The following is an 18,144-nucleotide window of genomic DNA, read 5'->3' as shown; positions in this document are numbered from 1 at the left end:
CGAAATGTTTGATTGTTGATCGTTACCTCACAGTTGTTGAACGAAATCAGATAAGTTCAGACAGGTTCCTTTCAGACAAACCACAGTTGGTGTGTGGGTAAAATTTCTTATTGGTGATAAGATGTTGTTGTCGTGCTACGATTTCTTCCGTCGGTTGGCTAGATAATCGCATTTGGCTGGTTTCCCATCTAACAAGTTGGACACACAGGCTGAATCCTAGTGTAGCGTCCTTAGCGTCAAAGATCTTTGGCTGTAGGCTGTTTAGATGTAGTATTGAGGTTCCATGGTGTAGATAATTGTGGTTGGAAATATGGATTTGTTGACGATTAAATCAAGTTGGTAGAACGAAGATTTTTCTAAAACTCTCGGTCTAGTTTGGGCAATTTAAGTAAAAGGGCGATGTCGAGTTCGTTTGGTGACTATTGATGTGGTGACGTAGGTAAGTGCTTCGGCGGTGTTCCAAACAGTCAAGTTTTCTTTGCTTAAATCTTTAACAAGTAATTCGACTTCTCTGACTCAATCCTTTTCATTAGTATCCCTACTTTGGCTAAAGCAATTGTTTGAATAATGTGATCTAATTTATCATTCAAGAATTTAAGATTCAAAATATGTTTTACAGAATATAGTTCAGATGATTTGAGTTAACAAGTCAATGGATTCTTTGTTTTATCCTATTTCCTTCATTTGCAATGAAATTTCCTATTTATTCTAATCTGTTCATTATTGTTGCTAACAAGGCCATTAATCGAACTATTGATAATTTTAAGATCTGCTACATCAGGGCCCTGCGATATACTTCCATACTGTTCCTAACTGATTCCATCTTTTCTTCTTCTGATTGGTAACAAATTTTTAGTTGGTATCTAACTCGTTAAATTCATCTAAAGAGACTATTAAACTGATTTTCTTCTATTTGTTTGAATTTTAATTTTAAATCTTGTATATTGAATTTTGAAGACCAAATTAAAGTGGTGGATGTAGTAATGAGAACTTATTTGAGATACGTCCAGGGCCTTTATCATATAGGAAAAGAGGTAATTTGTCCGTTTTATGTATGGCGATCGTCTGTTGAGTACCGCCTCAAAAGGTTGAACAGTAAAATCTAAAGCAAATTAAGTGTATCGAATTTTTAGGCATTTTGTGGACTCGTCTGTTATCAGAAGTTGTTATAGTGCTATTGTGAACATTTTTGATTTTTATTTTTTTATAGATGGACGGTTTTATCCGTCTTCTTGTCTTTTCAAGGCAATACATGCTTCGGGCCTTGTTAAGGGCCTTGTTGTCTCGCAGCTCGAAACACTTCCCGGCGAACCGCTCTTTCCTCCTCGGTGCGGGCTCGTTGCGTCCTACGTCTAGCCTTGAGGCAGGCTGATCGTAGGGCTGCAATTTCGGCACTCCACCAGTATGCCGGGCGTCTGCAATTTCTTGGCAGGGCTTTCCTCGGCATAGTAGCGTCGCACGCGCGTGATAGGACAGCTACCAGCGCATCCCCGCTTAGACTGTCAGTGTTGGCCTCCAGTCCCAGGGCCGCGTTGAAAACTTCGCTGTCGAAGCGATTGGACTTCCACCCACGGACCTGACAGGGATCTCCCGCCCTCGGATGCTGCACACCATAGTTGATCTTGAAGCGAATTGCTTAGTGATCACTATGGGTATAGCTCTCGTCTACCCTCCAGTCCAGGTCAGAGACCAGACCGGTGCTGACAAACGTTACATCTATCCATGACTCGGCCCCATTCCTACGGAATGTGTTACTGGCTCCGTCATTGACAAGCACTGCGTCGAGTTTTGCAAGTGCCTCGAGTAACGCTTGTTCCCTCTGGTGTAGCGGCTGCCCCATTCCACTGCCCAAGCATTAAAATCTCCCGCTATAACGAACGGGCTCCGACCTACTAGGTCGGACGATAGCCTGTCGATCATCTGGTTGAACTATTCCATTGGCCACCTTGGTGGGGCGTAGCAGCTACAATAGAACACCCCATTGATCTTGGCTATCGCGACACCCTCCGCGGAGGAGTGTACAACCTCTTGAACCGGGTACCTTCCCGTTGTGCAGATTGCCGCCGGGTTCCGGGCCTGCTTCTTACTGACGCAGATAAGGCACCTAGGTGCCTTGTCGCATTCCTGTGCCTTGTGTCCCACCTCACCGCAGCGGCGGCACATCTTGCTTCAGTCTGGGCCCTTGCAGTCATAAGACTTGTGCCCGGACTCAAGGCACCGGTAGCACCTGTCCACTGAAGGTGGCTGGAGCACGCTTACTGGGCATACTGACCAGCCGATCTTCAGCTTGTTACGGTTTATTTTATTTTACTTCTCCTAAGTGACAAATGTTGAATGGAATTGTGTACGTACCATTTCTAAATGTTCTGTGTTTGGGCCTAAAGTTAGGCAATAAAAATTATAGATAACAGAGATTCCCAGACACAGACTCTAATTGTTGGTGCCACATGGCACAAATTATTTCAGGTGCCCAAATAGGATCTGAATCCTACACCAAAATAGAGCTATGTATTCAACGCCTTGGCTGTTGTAGACAAAATGCAAAACGCAATGAAAACACATTTGCGGGATTTGACTGATGGACAAAAATCTTATAAGGAAACCTCGTCATATCTCGCAATGGGCAACACATTGGACGTTTCTCTCGGGGCACAGAGAGATCGTCGATCATTTTAATTTGTTGAATGTATTGTAAACTGTTTATTTTTAATGTTTGTAAAAATGATTTTATTGTAATATCATGACTGGTAGCGATAAATGCCGTTTAAAATAGTGACTTAGTGACCAACGATGACGAAAAAAGTGACCAAATAGTGACTTTCAGATGCAGAAAAAGTGACTAAATAGTGACTTTTGTATGAAGTATAACTAGGTTGTGAGCAGAGTTGCATTTGCATTGTCACTGTGTAACCCGTAGTAGATTGTAAACTAGTGATATCATGTTTTTCTTTTGAAATCCTTATCTAGAATGCTATCAGCGTTAGGAACCTCTGCCGGTAAATCACGCCACGTTGCGCGCCAAGCTTCATACAGGTGTGTAGGAAAGCTTGGTAAGCAATTTTAAATTATAAAAGAGCCAGCGCCACGCGGCTCGGACTCTCTTTCTTCTGTTAGTGTAGTGTCAGGTAGTTTAAATTGTTGGTCCGGTTACAAATAGATGTAAATGTGTAAAAGTGATAATAAAGTTTTTTTTTTAATTATTCCCGGATGACAACATTCCTTACTGGCGCAGCCGGTAGGATTGTGTAAAGCTAGTGGTGTTAAGAAACATATAAGTTTTAAAGTGATCTGCCGCGACCGGAGACTGGAGTCAGGTCACGCTTATCAACAGTTGGAGGAAATCAACGCAGCAGCGACACCGACGACGAACGATCCACCACTCATCGCACACCTACCACATCGATGCTACCACGTATCTTATCGTAAGTAGAATTTCTTTTTAATATCTCTTACAAGTGAAAAACAATGCCAGACACCCGTGCAATGGAAATTGAGCAGCTCAAGCAGCAGATCGCTGAGCTTACTAATTTGGTTAGAGGTAACTCGAATACATATCAAGTACCCGACCCCATAAAACAGTTATCGGAGTTCTCCGGTAACAAAAATGAATTAACTATGTGGCTCGACGAAGTCGACCAGTTGTACAACACATTTAAAGTCAAGGGACAAAACGGTGCCCCTGACTCAATGAACGCCTACTATATACAGGCAATTAAGAACAAAATCAAAGGCGATGCGCGCCAAATTTTATGCGTGAATGGAAATCCCGCCACCATTCCAGACATCAAGAAAGTGCTTTTACAGCACTACGGCGATCAGCGAGATATCGCCACCAACATAAACATGTTATTCAACACTAGAAAGGGTGATAAAAGTCATCAGAGGTTTTACAATGAAATAAAAGATCTTGAAAGTAGAATTAAATCCAATTTGCAACTCAACCCCCTTTCTTCAACCGAACTACTAGAAAAAATCGTTATAACAAAATACCTTGACAATATCCAAGAACCCTTAGCAAGCATCATTAGGAGTACCAATCCAAGTAATCTTGAAGAGGCTTTTCATTCGGTAACCATTAATCAAAACGCTGAAACGCGTAGACCATTTCATAAAATCAAACCCCCCACTTTCAACAGTAACGGTAATCATAGTTCAAGTAATACCAAACCAAACTCTGCTCCACTCCAGAAATTTAAACCCATCAGCAAGTTTACACAAAAACCCGCATCGTCCCACACAAACCGTAAGATTGAAATGAATTCCAATTTAGTGCAATCGGATGACGAGTCCGATGACGATGAACACAACGACGGCAACGCTGTCGGCGAAGAACATGATCCCGAACAACAGATAGACGAACTAAATTTTCAGATGGTCAGGCTAAAGAGAAAACAAACTTAGATTTCATTCCCTATTTGCGTATACCTACTACGAAAGGTTTTCTAAACATTCTTGTAGATACCGGAGCAAATAAGTCATACATCGACCCTCAACATGTAAAGTCAGCAAAAAAAGTAGAACGTCCGGCTTTAGTGACTAATAAGAACGGCAAGTTTTTGATTAAACACGTGGTAAACGCCAATCTTTTGTCAGAATCGTTTAGTGATAGTCTTCCGTATTACGTTTTTAAATTTCACACTTTCTTCGATGGCTTGATAGGCTATGAAAATTTGTCTAAAATGAACGCGATTATCGATACAAAGAAGCATCAACTTAAAGTAGGAACAAAAATTTATCAATTTTCTAAATATTTTCCCACATCCTTGAACTCTCACGAAACCAAAGAAAACTTAGTTAAAGTTTGTACCACGGCGAATGGAACCTTTTTGATCAAGAATGAGTTAAACCTCACTTGCGGCGTAGTTCTACAACCAGGACTCTACGAGGCACAGAACAATGAAGCCTTAGTCCACGTAGCATTCAATAAACCCAATATGGAATATAGCTTAATTCCTTTTCAAAATGATTATTTTATCATGGAGAACAACAATCACGTAGCCCAATCAAAATTGAAATTGAACTTTCCCTCTGAGCATCTTAATGATGAGGAGATAAAGCTTTTGGCAAAAACTCTCAAACCGTATAAGAGTGTATTCTTCCACGAAAGTGAAAGTGAAAGCGAAAGTGAAACATAACATTCATACGACTGATGAAAAACCGATTCATCAGAAAACCTACAAGTATCCTTATCACCTTAGGGAAGAAGTATCGGCCCAAATTGATAAACTACTTGATGCAGGTATTATTAGGGAATCTTCATCCCAATGGACGTCTCCCATATGGGTAGTGCCAAAAAAGTCTGACAATTCTGGAAAAAAGAAATACCGAATCGTCGTAGACTATAGAAAATTGAATGAGAAGACACCCGCTGACAGGTATCCAATACCTGAAATAAGCGAAATTTTGGACAGACTGGGAAAAGCACAGTATTTTTCCGTTCTGGACTTGGCCAGTGGATTCCACCAAATCGAAGTGGATCCCAAAGATGTACCTAAAACCGCTTTTAATGTCGACCACGGTAAATACGAATTCGTGCGTATGCCGTTTGGGCCCCCGCGACTTTCCAAAGATTAATGGATTCGGTTCTTAGGAAACACATTGGAGTAAGATGCTTCGTATATATGGATGATATAATCATCTTCTCCACATCTTTGCAATCTCATTTACAAGACATTGCAAAAGTATTGCAAACTCTGAAAGAAGCAAACCTTAAAATTCAATGCGACAAGTCAGAGTTCTTAAGGAAGGAAGTTGAATTCCTTGGTCATCTTGTAACAAGAGAAGGAGTTCGACCTAATCCCCGAAAGGTAGAAGCTGTGAAGAATTGGCCTCTTCCCAGAACGCCTAAAAAATTGAAATCGTTTTTAGGAACAGTTGGTTATTATAGACGGTTCATTCAACATTTTGCACATATTGCAAAACCACTTACTTCAAAATTGCGAGGCAATGCCAAATCTTTCGAAATCACACCTGATTTCGAACAAGCGTTCAACAAATTGAAAGATATTATGACCACCGACCTTCTATTATCTCACCCAGATTTCACCAAGCCATTCATCCTAACTACAGATGCCTCTAATGTGGCAATTGGAGCAGTCTTAGCTCAATCTGTTGACGGAAAGGAACGGCCTATTGCATTTCTTTCAAGAACACTGTCGAAAGCCGAAGAAAACTATTCAGCTACGGCAAAAGAACTTTTGGGTATATATTTTGCTACGAAAACTTTTCGATCATATCTATATGGAAAAGAATTCACAATATATACTGATCACGAACCTCTTACCAAAGAACTTAAACTTACAGATGCGACCGGAAGAGTCACTAGACAACGATTGTATCTCGAACAGTTTGACTTCAAGATGGTCTATAAGAAGGGAAAACAGAACGTTGTTGCAGATGGACTCTCCAGAATTCAAAACCCGGAACTAAATCTGCAAGAACTGAAAAATGAATGCTTCGAAAAAAATATAAGCTATGGACCGCACATTATCAATAAATATAAAAATCAATTGATAATCAAAATTTCCGACGATAACAGAAAAAGTCCTCATTTGAGATGTACCATATTCCCTGGTCAAACTAGACATGTTTTTATAGAAAGGAATACACAGATGCAGATCTTCTACAAGTACTAAAAGCCTACCTAGATCCCGGAGCGGTTAATGGAATATTTGCCCCAATAGAAGTGGTAAACAGCTGCAAAAAACTGATTGAACAAAATTTAAAAAAGTTAAAGTAGAATTCTCTAATATTAAACTGCCCGATTTAGTCTCGTTTCAGGACCAACAGGAGTTCATTAAAAAATGTCACAATTTCAACCACCGAGGATACAAGCTGACCTACGGCGAAATACAAAAATCAGTTTATTTCCCAGGCATGCTTGGAAAAGTTAAAGCCTTCATAAGCAATTGTGAAGATTGTAAATTTTCCAAGTACGAAAGAAAACCATTTAAAATTCCCATATCCAGAAGAATTTACGAGAAACCATTCGAAAATGTGTATATAGACGTTTATGTCAAGGACACCGAAAAATTTCTCACACTCGTAGATTCTTTTTCAAAATTCGCTCAGATCTATAAAATAATTCACGAAACCGCTGATGAGCTAATAGAAACTTTGGCAGAATATTTTAAAACGTTTGGACTTCCTAAAATGATCACTTGCGATCAGGCAAAAAGCTTTCATAACGCAAAATTCAAGAACTTTATGAAAAATCACAATATTTCACTTCATTTTGCCAGCTGCAGTAATAGCAATGGAATCGTGGAACGTTTCCATAACACATTGTTAGAAATGTACTTGGCAAATAGAAGAAAAGTAGAACACTTAACTTTGTATGAGGGACTTGCCCTCATCACAGCAATTTACAACGAGTCAAAACACTCGACGACGAATTTGACTCCACGACAAATAATATTTGGAAATTCGACATCTCTAAATTTAGACGAAATAAACCTAGCAAAACAGCAGACTATACAAACCGCTAGAGATCACATTAAAATTTCAGCAGACAATCATAATGCAAAGTTGCCCACTATGGATTACGATAATTTCAAAAATTGACTAGACCAACGATATTAGTTAAAGGCAAAGCTAAACCTTCACCTGGAGGCCATCGCTATAGACTAATTGAGATAAAAACACAGACGGACAAGACCGTAACCGACGAAAAAGACATAAAAACTCACAAGAAACATACAAAGACTTAAGTCCAATTATTCAAAATTATTTACAGACTTTGTCTATGGACAACAACAGTACGGACGGACCTCCTGATACACGACCTAAACAAGAATCCTTTGGCAATCATATCTCTTGGACCAGCTCGTATCAGTAATGACTACATCAGATTAGTTCACCGGATCAACCTTAACTTAATAAGCAGAACCGTTCAGGATTTAAATGACCAAGCTCAGGATAGAATGGGTAATCAAAGTCTAATGAGTTCTTTAGTTAAAACCAAGATTGTAAAATTGAACTTAACTTTCAAGAAATTACAACCCTCTAGAGTTAGAAGATGGGAATCGTTAGGGAAATTTTGGAAATACATCTCTGGGAGTCCTGATGCAGAGGACTTGAGAATTATAAACAAAACTTCGAACTCACTTATAGATCAGAATGATAAACAGATAAATATTAATCATTTGAAAATAGAATCAATAATATTTCAAATTACATATTAACTATGATGCATAGTATGGATTCATTAACTTCAAGGACTTTAACTGGTTTCGATATAGTAAATTTCTTGTTTAATATTGACGAACTCATTAAACAGCTAGAATACATAGAAGAAGCTATAGATTTGGCCAGGCGCAATATACCGAGCAGCCGAATCATCAGTTTGGCGGAGCTGGAAGCAGTACAGCAGTTCCTAGTGCACCAGGGTCTGGAAACAACTCTTGTAGAAAACGTTCTGGATATCGCTAGCGCTTATATTATCTACAACAAAGACACTATCGTATACATCCTTAAAGTACCCCGAGTCAAGAATGCGGAATATACCTTGAACTACGTTGAATCAGTAATTTCAAACAATACCAGGATTTTCCTGACCTCCCACTATTATTTGAATGGTCCAACATTATACAGTACCAAATCTCCATGTCCTAAATACAGGGACATTCATATATGCCCCAAGTCACAATTGGAGCCCGCGACTGAGTGCATCCAACAAATCATGAAAGGTGAAACCGCACAATGCCCTATGGAGAAAGTCTACAAAGGCAACATCATCAGAAAAGTGGATGACGGTAGCATTTTCATCAATAACGCGGATATTCAATTAGCATCCAACTGCTCAAATCAACAACGGGAATTGAAAGGATCATTCCTTATACAATTTTCGAGTTGTATGCTAAAACTAAACGGGGAAGAGTATAGCAACAGCAACATAGAAATCCCAGTAAAACCGTTTATACCAACAATAGGAGTAAAGGTAAATTCAACCGTCATCATAAACCGCATTCCTTTAGAGTACTTGCAGGAACTTCATCTGGAACAGCGCAAACACATCAAACATCTCAACCTGACAACGGAAAACCTCCACTGGAACATACATTTATTCGGATGGCTATCCTTCGGCGGAATATCGACAGTTTCTGTACTTCTAATAGCCATTTTTGCAGTTTATATAATCAAATCACTCATCCCACAAAGGACAACGTTGATTATCTCTGAAGACGCGAATCCAAAAGACGAGATGAAAAGGAGCAAGTTTCCGGACATACCATTCATACCACAGGAATGAATCAAAACCATGGATCAATACGCTGAGGACAGCTTTTCTTCAAAGGGAGGAGCCGTTAGGAACCTCTGCCGGTAAATCACGCCACGTTGCGCGCCAAGCTTCATACAGGTGTGTAGGAAAGCTTGGTAAGCAATTTTAAATTATAAAAGAGCCAGCGCCACGCGGCTCGGACTCTCTTTCTTCTGTTAGTGTAGTGTCGGGTAGTTTAAATTGTTGTTCCGGTTAAGAATAGATGTAAATGTGTAAAAGTGATAATTAAGTTTTTTAAAAATTATTCCCGGATGACAACATTCCTTACTCAGAAATCAAGAAAAGACAAAAATTACAAAAGCATGAGGATTACTACTGCTGGCCGTGCCCATCTTCACCATAACTAGGGAGAGGATGAAGCTTAGCAAGAGGCAACCGACTTGGCAACACCCTCATAAATATCACAAAGTTGGATATTTAGGAAGGTATCTATTGGGTTAGCTAGAGGCTACCAATATGACCATGGTAAACCTTATTCCGTGACAAACCACGTAATGGTATTTACCCAGCGTCGCTAAACCAAGTTTATAATTTCAACAACCATTTTGAAGATTTTTCCGTGAAACTGTAGCTTGTGTATGAAAATGACAGAATGATATATGTATAGCAAATTTTGCCCCGTATTTTACTACCGTCTAAAAATATTGTCTCACTAAAATATATTCCCACCAGTTTTATCATTTATGGATAATTGTATGAGCTGCGAAAAAGTGTGAAAGAGTGCAAGAACAATGTTTTGGATTGTATCTGTAGACGAGCCAGCTAAGGGATGAAAATCTGCTTAATAAAGACAATAAAAAATGTTTTTGATTGTGCTTTCGCTAATTCCTATGCAGTTAGACGTGTGAATATTTGTGTTGGCACGTAAAACGATGCGAAAATAGTGACTTTAGTGACCATTTTACGAAAAATAGTGACTTTAGTGACTTTTGGATGCAAATAGTGACTTTTTAGTGACTAGGCTCATAATAGTGACCAAGTCACTAAAAAGTGACCCGCTACCAACCCTGAGTAATAGTCCTCCTCAACACCTTTCCTCCAATCAAATTGACGAAATTTTTGTGGATGCTTCTAGACCATCCACAAAAATTTCGTTCCCGTTGGTTGAAGGTTGTGTTACGGTTCATTTTATCTTACATGTTAGTGACGAATGTTTGAGTAAAATTGTGTAATGTTCCATTCCGGAATGTTCTGTGATTGGGCCTGAAGATAGGCAATTAAAATTATAAATCTCGGGTACTTATTCAAAAGGACGTATGTGATTTTGTAAACAAAGATTCAAACGTCGATTTGTCCGATCTGAGAGCCCTCCCACGCAAACCAACACCACCAACAGGTAGCCGAAGCCTCCCCCTATCTGTATATGGTGATGGTTTGGTTGAATCTTGTTTATAAAATCACATACGTCCTTTTGAATAAGTACCCGAGAAATAGAGAAATTCCCAGACACACTTGATATTGCTGGTGCCAAATGGCACAAATTAATTGAGGGTGCCCAAATAGGATCTGAATCCTACACCAAATCCAGCTATGAATACAGCAGTTGGTTGCTGTAGACAAAGAACGCAAAACGCGATAAAAATATAATTTGCGGGATTTGACTGACGGACCAAAATCTTATAAGGAAACCTCGTCATATCTCGCAATTTGCAAACATACATATTGGACGTTTCTCTCAGGGCACAGAGAGAACGTCAGTTATTTTAATTTGTTCAATGTGTTAATTGTTTATAATTGTATGTTTGTAAACATTTATTGTAATATGGCTCCCCGACGGGGAATTGTAACTCAGGTGTTGAGGACAAGTTTCTTCACTTACCTAGATGTAAGTTAAGTAATTTTAAGTTCTGTCACTATGTATGGTGTTTTATCCTGTGTAATTTATTTTATTTTACTTCTCCTAAGTGACAAATGTTGAATGGAATTGTGTACGTACCATTTCTAAATGTTCTGTGTTTGGGCCTAAAGTTAGGCAATAAAAATTATAGATAACAGAGATTCCCAGACACAGACTCTAATTGTTGTTGCGCACAAATTATTTCAGGTGCCCAAATAGGATCTGAATCCTACACCAAAATAGAGCTATGTATTCAACGCCTTGGCTGTTGTAGACAAAATGCAAAACGCAATGAAAACACATTTGCGGGATTTGACTGATGGACCAATAGGGAAACCTCGTCATATCTCGCAATGGGCAAAAGCAACACATTGGACGTTTCTCTCGGGGCACAGAGAGATCGTCTATCATTTTAATTTGTTGAATGTATTGTAAACTGTTTATTTTTAATGTTTGTAAAAATGATTTTATTGTAATAGGCTTCCCTTTCTCAGTGACCTTTTTGGCGTCAGCCACCGGTAGTCTGAGATAGGCTACCTGCGTACCAAAGAATCCCCCTCTTATGCGTACAGAGGACCGCTCAACCTCTGTGCCGCACTGCTCTTTGACGGCAGAGACGACGTCTTCCGCGGTCGTGACCTCGTCCAGCTGCTTACACTGAAGAGTCACTTCCGCACCCAACGACCTGACCTGAGCGCCGTCACCCAAGACCTCCTGGGCAAGCTTTTTGTAAGCAACCCCGCTGGATTGCGCGCCACGCTTCAGTACGAAGATCATTTCACCGTTCTTGGTACGTCTAACGCTGCGCACATCCTGGCCCAGGACCGATAGGCTATCGGCCGCTCGCAGCGATTTCAGGCCATCGGCATATTTGGCCTTGTCGGTTTTCACCAACAAGGCCTCGCCTCTGTCTCTCGCCTTCTTCGTAGGTTGAGGGGTGTTTGACTTCCGCACCCTACTGACCAGTTGCCAAGAATTCGCATCCCCTTCGGCGAGTACCGATGGCTGGCTGGGGCCAGCTTGTGGCTCAGCAACTTGTGCCTGTCTAGTGCCTTTTGCCTTCTTAGGCACACGCCCTTCAGGCTCCGGTGCACCATCCAGGCGACGCTTTGCCTTAATGGTAGCGCGTTTGGGTCGCTTCGAGCTTGGCGTTTTCTTACCCTCACTGGCCGTAAGGGCGGTCGCCTCTTTCGCCGCAGTAACACCGCTGGGCCTTGGTATGCGTACCTTTGGCTACCTTCTCTGCTGCCGCTACACGCCTGATATAAGCGTCCTGTTCTTGTCTTGCGACACGAACAGCTTGCCGGAGCACCAACAGGCTCTGCTTAAGCTCCTTGTTGGTGTTATCTGCCTGCCGCTTACGAACTCGATGATCTCGTCGAGTTGCTCGGGCACCCTCCCGTATCCCTGGTAGTGTCTCGTCAGGCGTGCAGGCATGGCTACTCCTCACCAACACTGGAGACTCTTCGGTACTGCCAATAGCAGCAGCCGTCACTCCACTCGCCCCCTCTTTAATAGGGGACCTCGCTAGACCCCTATTGGCAAAGGGGTCCGTCACCTCCAACTCCAAAGACTGATTACGTTCAATGCTCATTGCTGTATGGGTCCCCCTTGCGGCTGCCGCCGAATCCTACTGGAGTAGTCGCCTTTAGTGATCCCATGGTTATCTATGCCTGCCTTGGGGCAAGCAGAGAGGCCATGCGATGATTGACACTTGCGTGTTCAGAGCCAGATCAGCGCAAGTCAGGAAAGGGCATCTGAGCCTACTCCCACCCAGTAGGCAAAGCTGGATGGCAGGATTGGGCAGCGTGCTACAAGGCCCGCCACGGTTTTATGGGACGGAAGACAGCCTAGCCATTAGCCCACTCGCCGTTTCGAGTCGAGTTCGAGTCGGCCCTACTAAGAGAGTAGAATGTCAGACTGCCAGCCCTCGCTTCACAATATAACAATATCCAGATACAAGACCAATACACGCAACCAGTATGCCATAATCCGGGTTTTACTGGTATCAACCCTGATATGCCAGTAGCATTTCTTGGGCTTGTGCTTTTGAAGCGGCACACAGTCGCTTTGATAGAGTCTGATTACGGGCACTTGTGGTTTTTTGGGAGGGATTTTAGCAGAGCCCACTGCTAAATCCCACCACGCCCTAGGCAGTTCTCCCTGACTCACAGACAGCTGGGGAGGGGTCGTCAAGCCCTTGGACATGGTCCCTGCTGCCCCCAGGCTGATGAAGTTTAAAGTAGTGTGTTTGTAGCATACTCTCGTCCACTCTGGTTGTCGCTCCGTGTTGTCCTGTTGAACGCCGATATTTCTGATCTGACTTCACTTGTAGCTGATACCAACTGGAGCCTGAAGCTCCCAAAGGTAGCCAAGGTGACTACAAGATCTTAGTTTAGCTTGAGATAACCCAACAGTTCCTCAACAAGTTCCTGCAGGAGCACTGGGTTTGAGAGGTGATTCTCCTGATGTGCCCCAACGAGATGACCCACAAGGTTTGCACAGCCAAGCCGAATTCCACAAGTGTTTATCTTGACGAGGCGATGGAAGTCGATAAATTTTAATGATCAATGTAATGTAATGAGTAAATCAACTATGCGAAATGAACCATGGGAAAATATTTCCTATTTAGTCTTAAAATATTAAATTTAGTGTTGAAATCATAATTCAGATATGCTTTGCTTTGCAAGAATCTAATGAATCCCTTTAAAGGAGAAAATTCCACTGGGGTTCTGGAAGCAAATTAGCATAGAATTTACTCTCTTACACATTTAATTTCATTGTAATTTGTGATTTTCTTCTTCTTTTTATTGGCATTATATCCCCACACTGGGACAGAGCCTTTGTAGCCGCGCGTCTTACCACACGGCTAAGGAGGCCCAGGTTATTTGTGATCAGCTTAAGGACATAGTTGGAGGAGTTCCGTAATGGCCGGAAATATGGCTCCTTGCGTCCCCCTCACTTCCTCCTCCTCTCAGTCCTCCCCTTTCTGTTGTCCCAAGGAGCGACTGATTAAAATGATGATTTGAAGCTACTAACCTGATATAAGAATGAAGATTTAGTAACTCGAAGTATGTTGAAATATAATCCTCATATTCTAATCAAATTCCGATACAAATATCCAGTATTTTCTTCATTTTTTGCTCATTAACTTTTCACTTCCCAATTTTGTCTTCTTCGTGAATTTTATTGTTCTTCTTTGCAAATAATGACCATTTTTCTAAACCACTGTCCAGGGCACTATTATCCACCGTAGCACACTCGGAACTGAATACAGAAAAAAATACGTTCCATATTTTTCGTCACAACTAATAATAACCCGCTTTAAACGCACTTTTTGAAAGATTCGTGCCAAAATATAACTGGCATAATTTCATCAGAAATTATTCCCAGCTTGATATTTTGATGATGATGGACATGAGGACATTGAAGCAACGACTGCATTTGGTGCGACGACTGACTGGAATGCCAGTTTTGGTTCAGCTGATCCCGAAAGTAATTCACTTTCTATGATCAATGGGGACGTTATGCAATACTCGCCAGGTATGTAAATATTAACCTATTATGGTGAGCCAAAATTGATAATCATAGAATACATGTTTATAGGTTTGCGTTGCGTAATTAATGGATCTTTCCTAGAATATATATTTCAAATATGAATGATTTCAATCCAAACCAAATCCAATCCGAAAAAAATCCAATATAAATCAAATTCAAATTCAAAATAAATCCCATTTAAAACCAATCTAGATTCAATGCAAATCCCATCGAATTCCAGTTCAAATCCAATCCAAATACGAATCAAAACTAATCCACATATGATTTAAATCCAATCCAAATTCAATCCAAATCAAATTAAATCCGTATCCAATTCAATCGAAAAATTAAGAAATTAAAATATTTTTTTCAGATAAAATGTCCGAAACAATTCGCTAATACTATGACAAAATCAATCGATCGCATAACCCGTGGAATACGATCTGCAATTAAACATTGTGCTGATGAAACCAACGGAGAAGACGTAGAAGGACTCAGACACGACATTCGAAACGCCCCTTTTCATGCGTTTGGTGTTCATGATGACTGTAGGTCATATTTTTGTAAGAATAAACAGGATGTGACAGAATCCCAGAACATAGTATTGGAATTTCAATCTCATGGGATATGGGATAAGATAACTCTGGCGGTGGAAAAATCCGCTGCTAAGGCAGAGTTTTTCAGTGAAAACAGGACAAGCAACTTGTAATTCCTATGTTACTTACTGAAAATTGCGCTTTTCAAGATTTTTTTTATCGTTTTAGGGTTGAAAACTTATATTGTAGATTGAGTAAATACAATGTAGGAAAACGCGTCGACACAATGAGTAGAGGATCCTACCAAAGAAGAGTTTTCATAACAGTACTTCAGCATAATGAAGGTTACAAATGGCACGACGAATATATGTATCGATACACTGGAGAACGTCCTGGATATTGGTTGAGAAGAATGTTTCAAAGGAAAAATGCAGCATACATGTGCACGAAAAAAATTCAGAGTAGCCCGGGTTTTGTAAGGCGCAAACCTGTTGCTTATGAGGAGATCGAAAGGGACTATGGAGAAGATGCAGTCGACGCAGCAGAGCAAAATATGAGTATCGAAATCGATATTCTAGCATTAAAAAAGAAATACGAGGTATTAATTTGAAAATATGTTAATTTTGTGAGATCATTTTAACAACAATGTTTGTAAAGTGTGCTCTCAATTGAGTGTTAGATCATAGTTGCATTGGGACTGTCCATATGCCGCATGCTGGATCATCGGTGTCTTCTGAACTTTGGTAGTAGTTCTCATGATCTCCTGATAGCGGTATTCGCCTTTTTAACCACAAACACTTACTTCCCAACATGTTATTTGATACATGCTTTCAATAATACAAGTTTCCGCACGTATGCTAGTATTCTTAAACATTAACAGATGTGTTGAAATTTTCTCAATAAGTTTAGTCATAAGCCGTTAATGCACAAATGTACCATGCGTCTCCATATGCTCGTAATATCCTGCCACCAAGCCAATGTTCTCTTGATGAACACTCATGTGGAAATAAACATATCAGAATGTAGAAGTAACTCATTATTTGAAATTCCATGACTATAGAACATGCTATCAGTATCAGTTTGCGGAGAATGTTGCTCACGATATGTTATACATATATCGTAAGGGTATACACAGTGAGAGATTTTTTCATTTCTTTCTGGACCCGGTTAAAATATTAAAAAAAAAAACGGTTTAGTTCATCCATGAATTTGCTGTTTTCCTCTGAAAAGCATACGATGATATTGATTTAAAAATATTTCATTTTTCAGATGAGCGAATCTTCAAAACAATTGTTACTATCTGATCTGACAATGGCTCAAATGGAAGAATTTGCGTTCGGGCGAATACTATCCAAATATGTTCCAGAAATAATAGGCTCAAGAGAGTCTACAAAGAACAAAAAATGTGAGTTTATATTGCAAACCACAAATACCTGGAATTTTCTCAAGAGTAATCGTCATATTATCGGCCTCTTGCTGCGGTCATTGAGAGACCGACATTCCATCGTAATGGGTGGAACCAGGATGTTCGTTGACTCATGTCATAATTATCTGTGTTGTGTGCCAGACGGTAATACCCTCAATATGTTGTTGATGATTTCTCCTTATATCTAATCGGATTTTTATGTTTCATACCTTATAGCTATCTCTGAAGATGGTTCAACAGTGCTACTTTTGAAAAAAGACCAACGAAAAGTGAAGAAAATTACCATAAAAAACCCTGAGTAATCCACCTAGCGGTGATGATGCCTTTCTCGCTCGTTCAAAAGGGTTGACAAACATATTTTTCACATTTGTTTATGGCAGCCTTACTTTGTACCGTTAAATGCACAAAAACGATCCATAAAAAATGAAAAACGATCCATAAATAACATCTGAATGTTCCATAAAACGCTACCTTAAATCCAAAAATAGCTCAGGCGTATCCATAAAGATTAATTGAAGAATTCAATTAATCTTTTTGATTATGATCGTGATTATGATCCAATTCGGTAATATGGTCCATAGTTTTGGATATATGATCCATAATGTTGGTCATTTGACAAACTTTCGAGTGTTTCTTGTTTTGAAGTCAGAATCCAGCTTAGGTTTCTGGCACTCATCAATAAGTTAGCCTTTTTTAAATTATTGTTTTGAATAGTATGATTCTTCATATAGATAAGAATTCATTTTTTGCTGATAGCAGTTCCGTTTTTGTCATTGACAGTCAACCACTTTTACCTAAGATTTACGAATTTGATCCGACTTAATAAAATTTGAAGGGAATTTTACTATGGTTGCTTTTCTTCATATGGAGAGCATTTCGGAGTGATTAACCGAAGGTTTTATTAAAATTGATTCATATTAATTTGTTTTTGTATATATTATAATGAACTGATCTAAAATTATTTATCAGATCACTCTGTACAGGTAAACTATCACTGTAAAAAATCTGATAGATAACTCGTGACAGAGCTGGTGTTACCGAAATCAGCATACTTGGGCCAATAATGTGTAATACTTTATATCATACTGATTGCATACCTGATATTATTCTATCAGGAAATCAAAAATCGTTGATTGCCTTAGAGTAACTTGTTATGGATTATAGCAAGGATGTTTTCGATCATTTAGTAAAATAGGTTCGATAATTTAGTAGTTTGTCAATAACTCATTCCAGAGGATAAATGTCGAAAAATATTCGCACCAGAAGTCCACCATAAAACACGTTTAAAAGTTAACTTCTGGTATGAGTAATCGACAAACTAAATGATCGAACTTAGATTACTACATGATCCAAAACATGCTTGGATTGTAGAAAAGTTTGGATACATTTTCCATTGACTTGCCAAAAAGAAAAATTTTCTTCAAATCCTACCGAATCTCAGCTTCTTCCACAAAATCCGAGTGCTATTTGAAATCTTCAAACACAGCATCCGGTGCGTTGCCGCACGAATGCACAAGCAGCCGATGAT

At 39.9% G+C, this 18,144-nt stretch overlaps 1 protein-coding gene across 1 annotated transcript; it reads left to right on the top strand.

The window, feature by feature from the left end:
- Window positions 1-3,465: 3,465 nt before the first annotated feature.
- Window positions 3,466-16,918, top strand: LOC134222581 (uncharacterized). The gene is made up of 7 exons (XM_062701743.1): window positions 3,466-3,845; window positions 4,137-4,374; window positions 8,279-8,524; window positions 15,028-15,359; window positions 15,419-15,788; window positions 16,460-16,760; window positions 16,833-16,918. Exons 1-7 carry the CDS (start codon window positions 3,466-3,468, stop codon window positions 16,916-16,918), a joined length of 1,953 nt encoding a protein of 650 aa, XP_062557727.1.
- The last annotated feature ends 1,226 nt before the right edge of the window (window positions 16,919-18,144 follow it).

The sequence above is a fragment of the Armigeres subalbatus genome, chromosome 3 (assembly GCF_024139115.2).
Source record: "Armigeres subalbatus isolate Guangzhou_Male chromosome 3, GZ_Asu_2, whole genome shotgun sequence".
Classification (NCBI taxonomy): domain Eukaryota; kingdom Metazoa; phylum Arthropoda; class Insecta; order Diptera; family Culicidae; genus Armigeres; species Armigeres subalbatus.
This window is presented reverse-complemented; position numbering and strand designations above follow the sequence as displayed.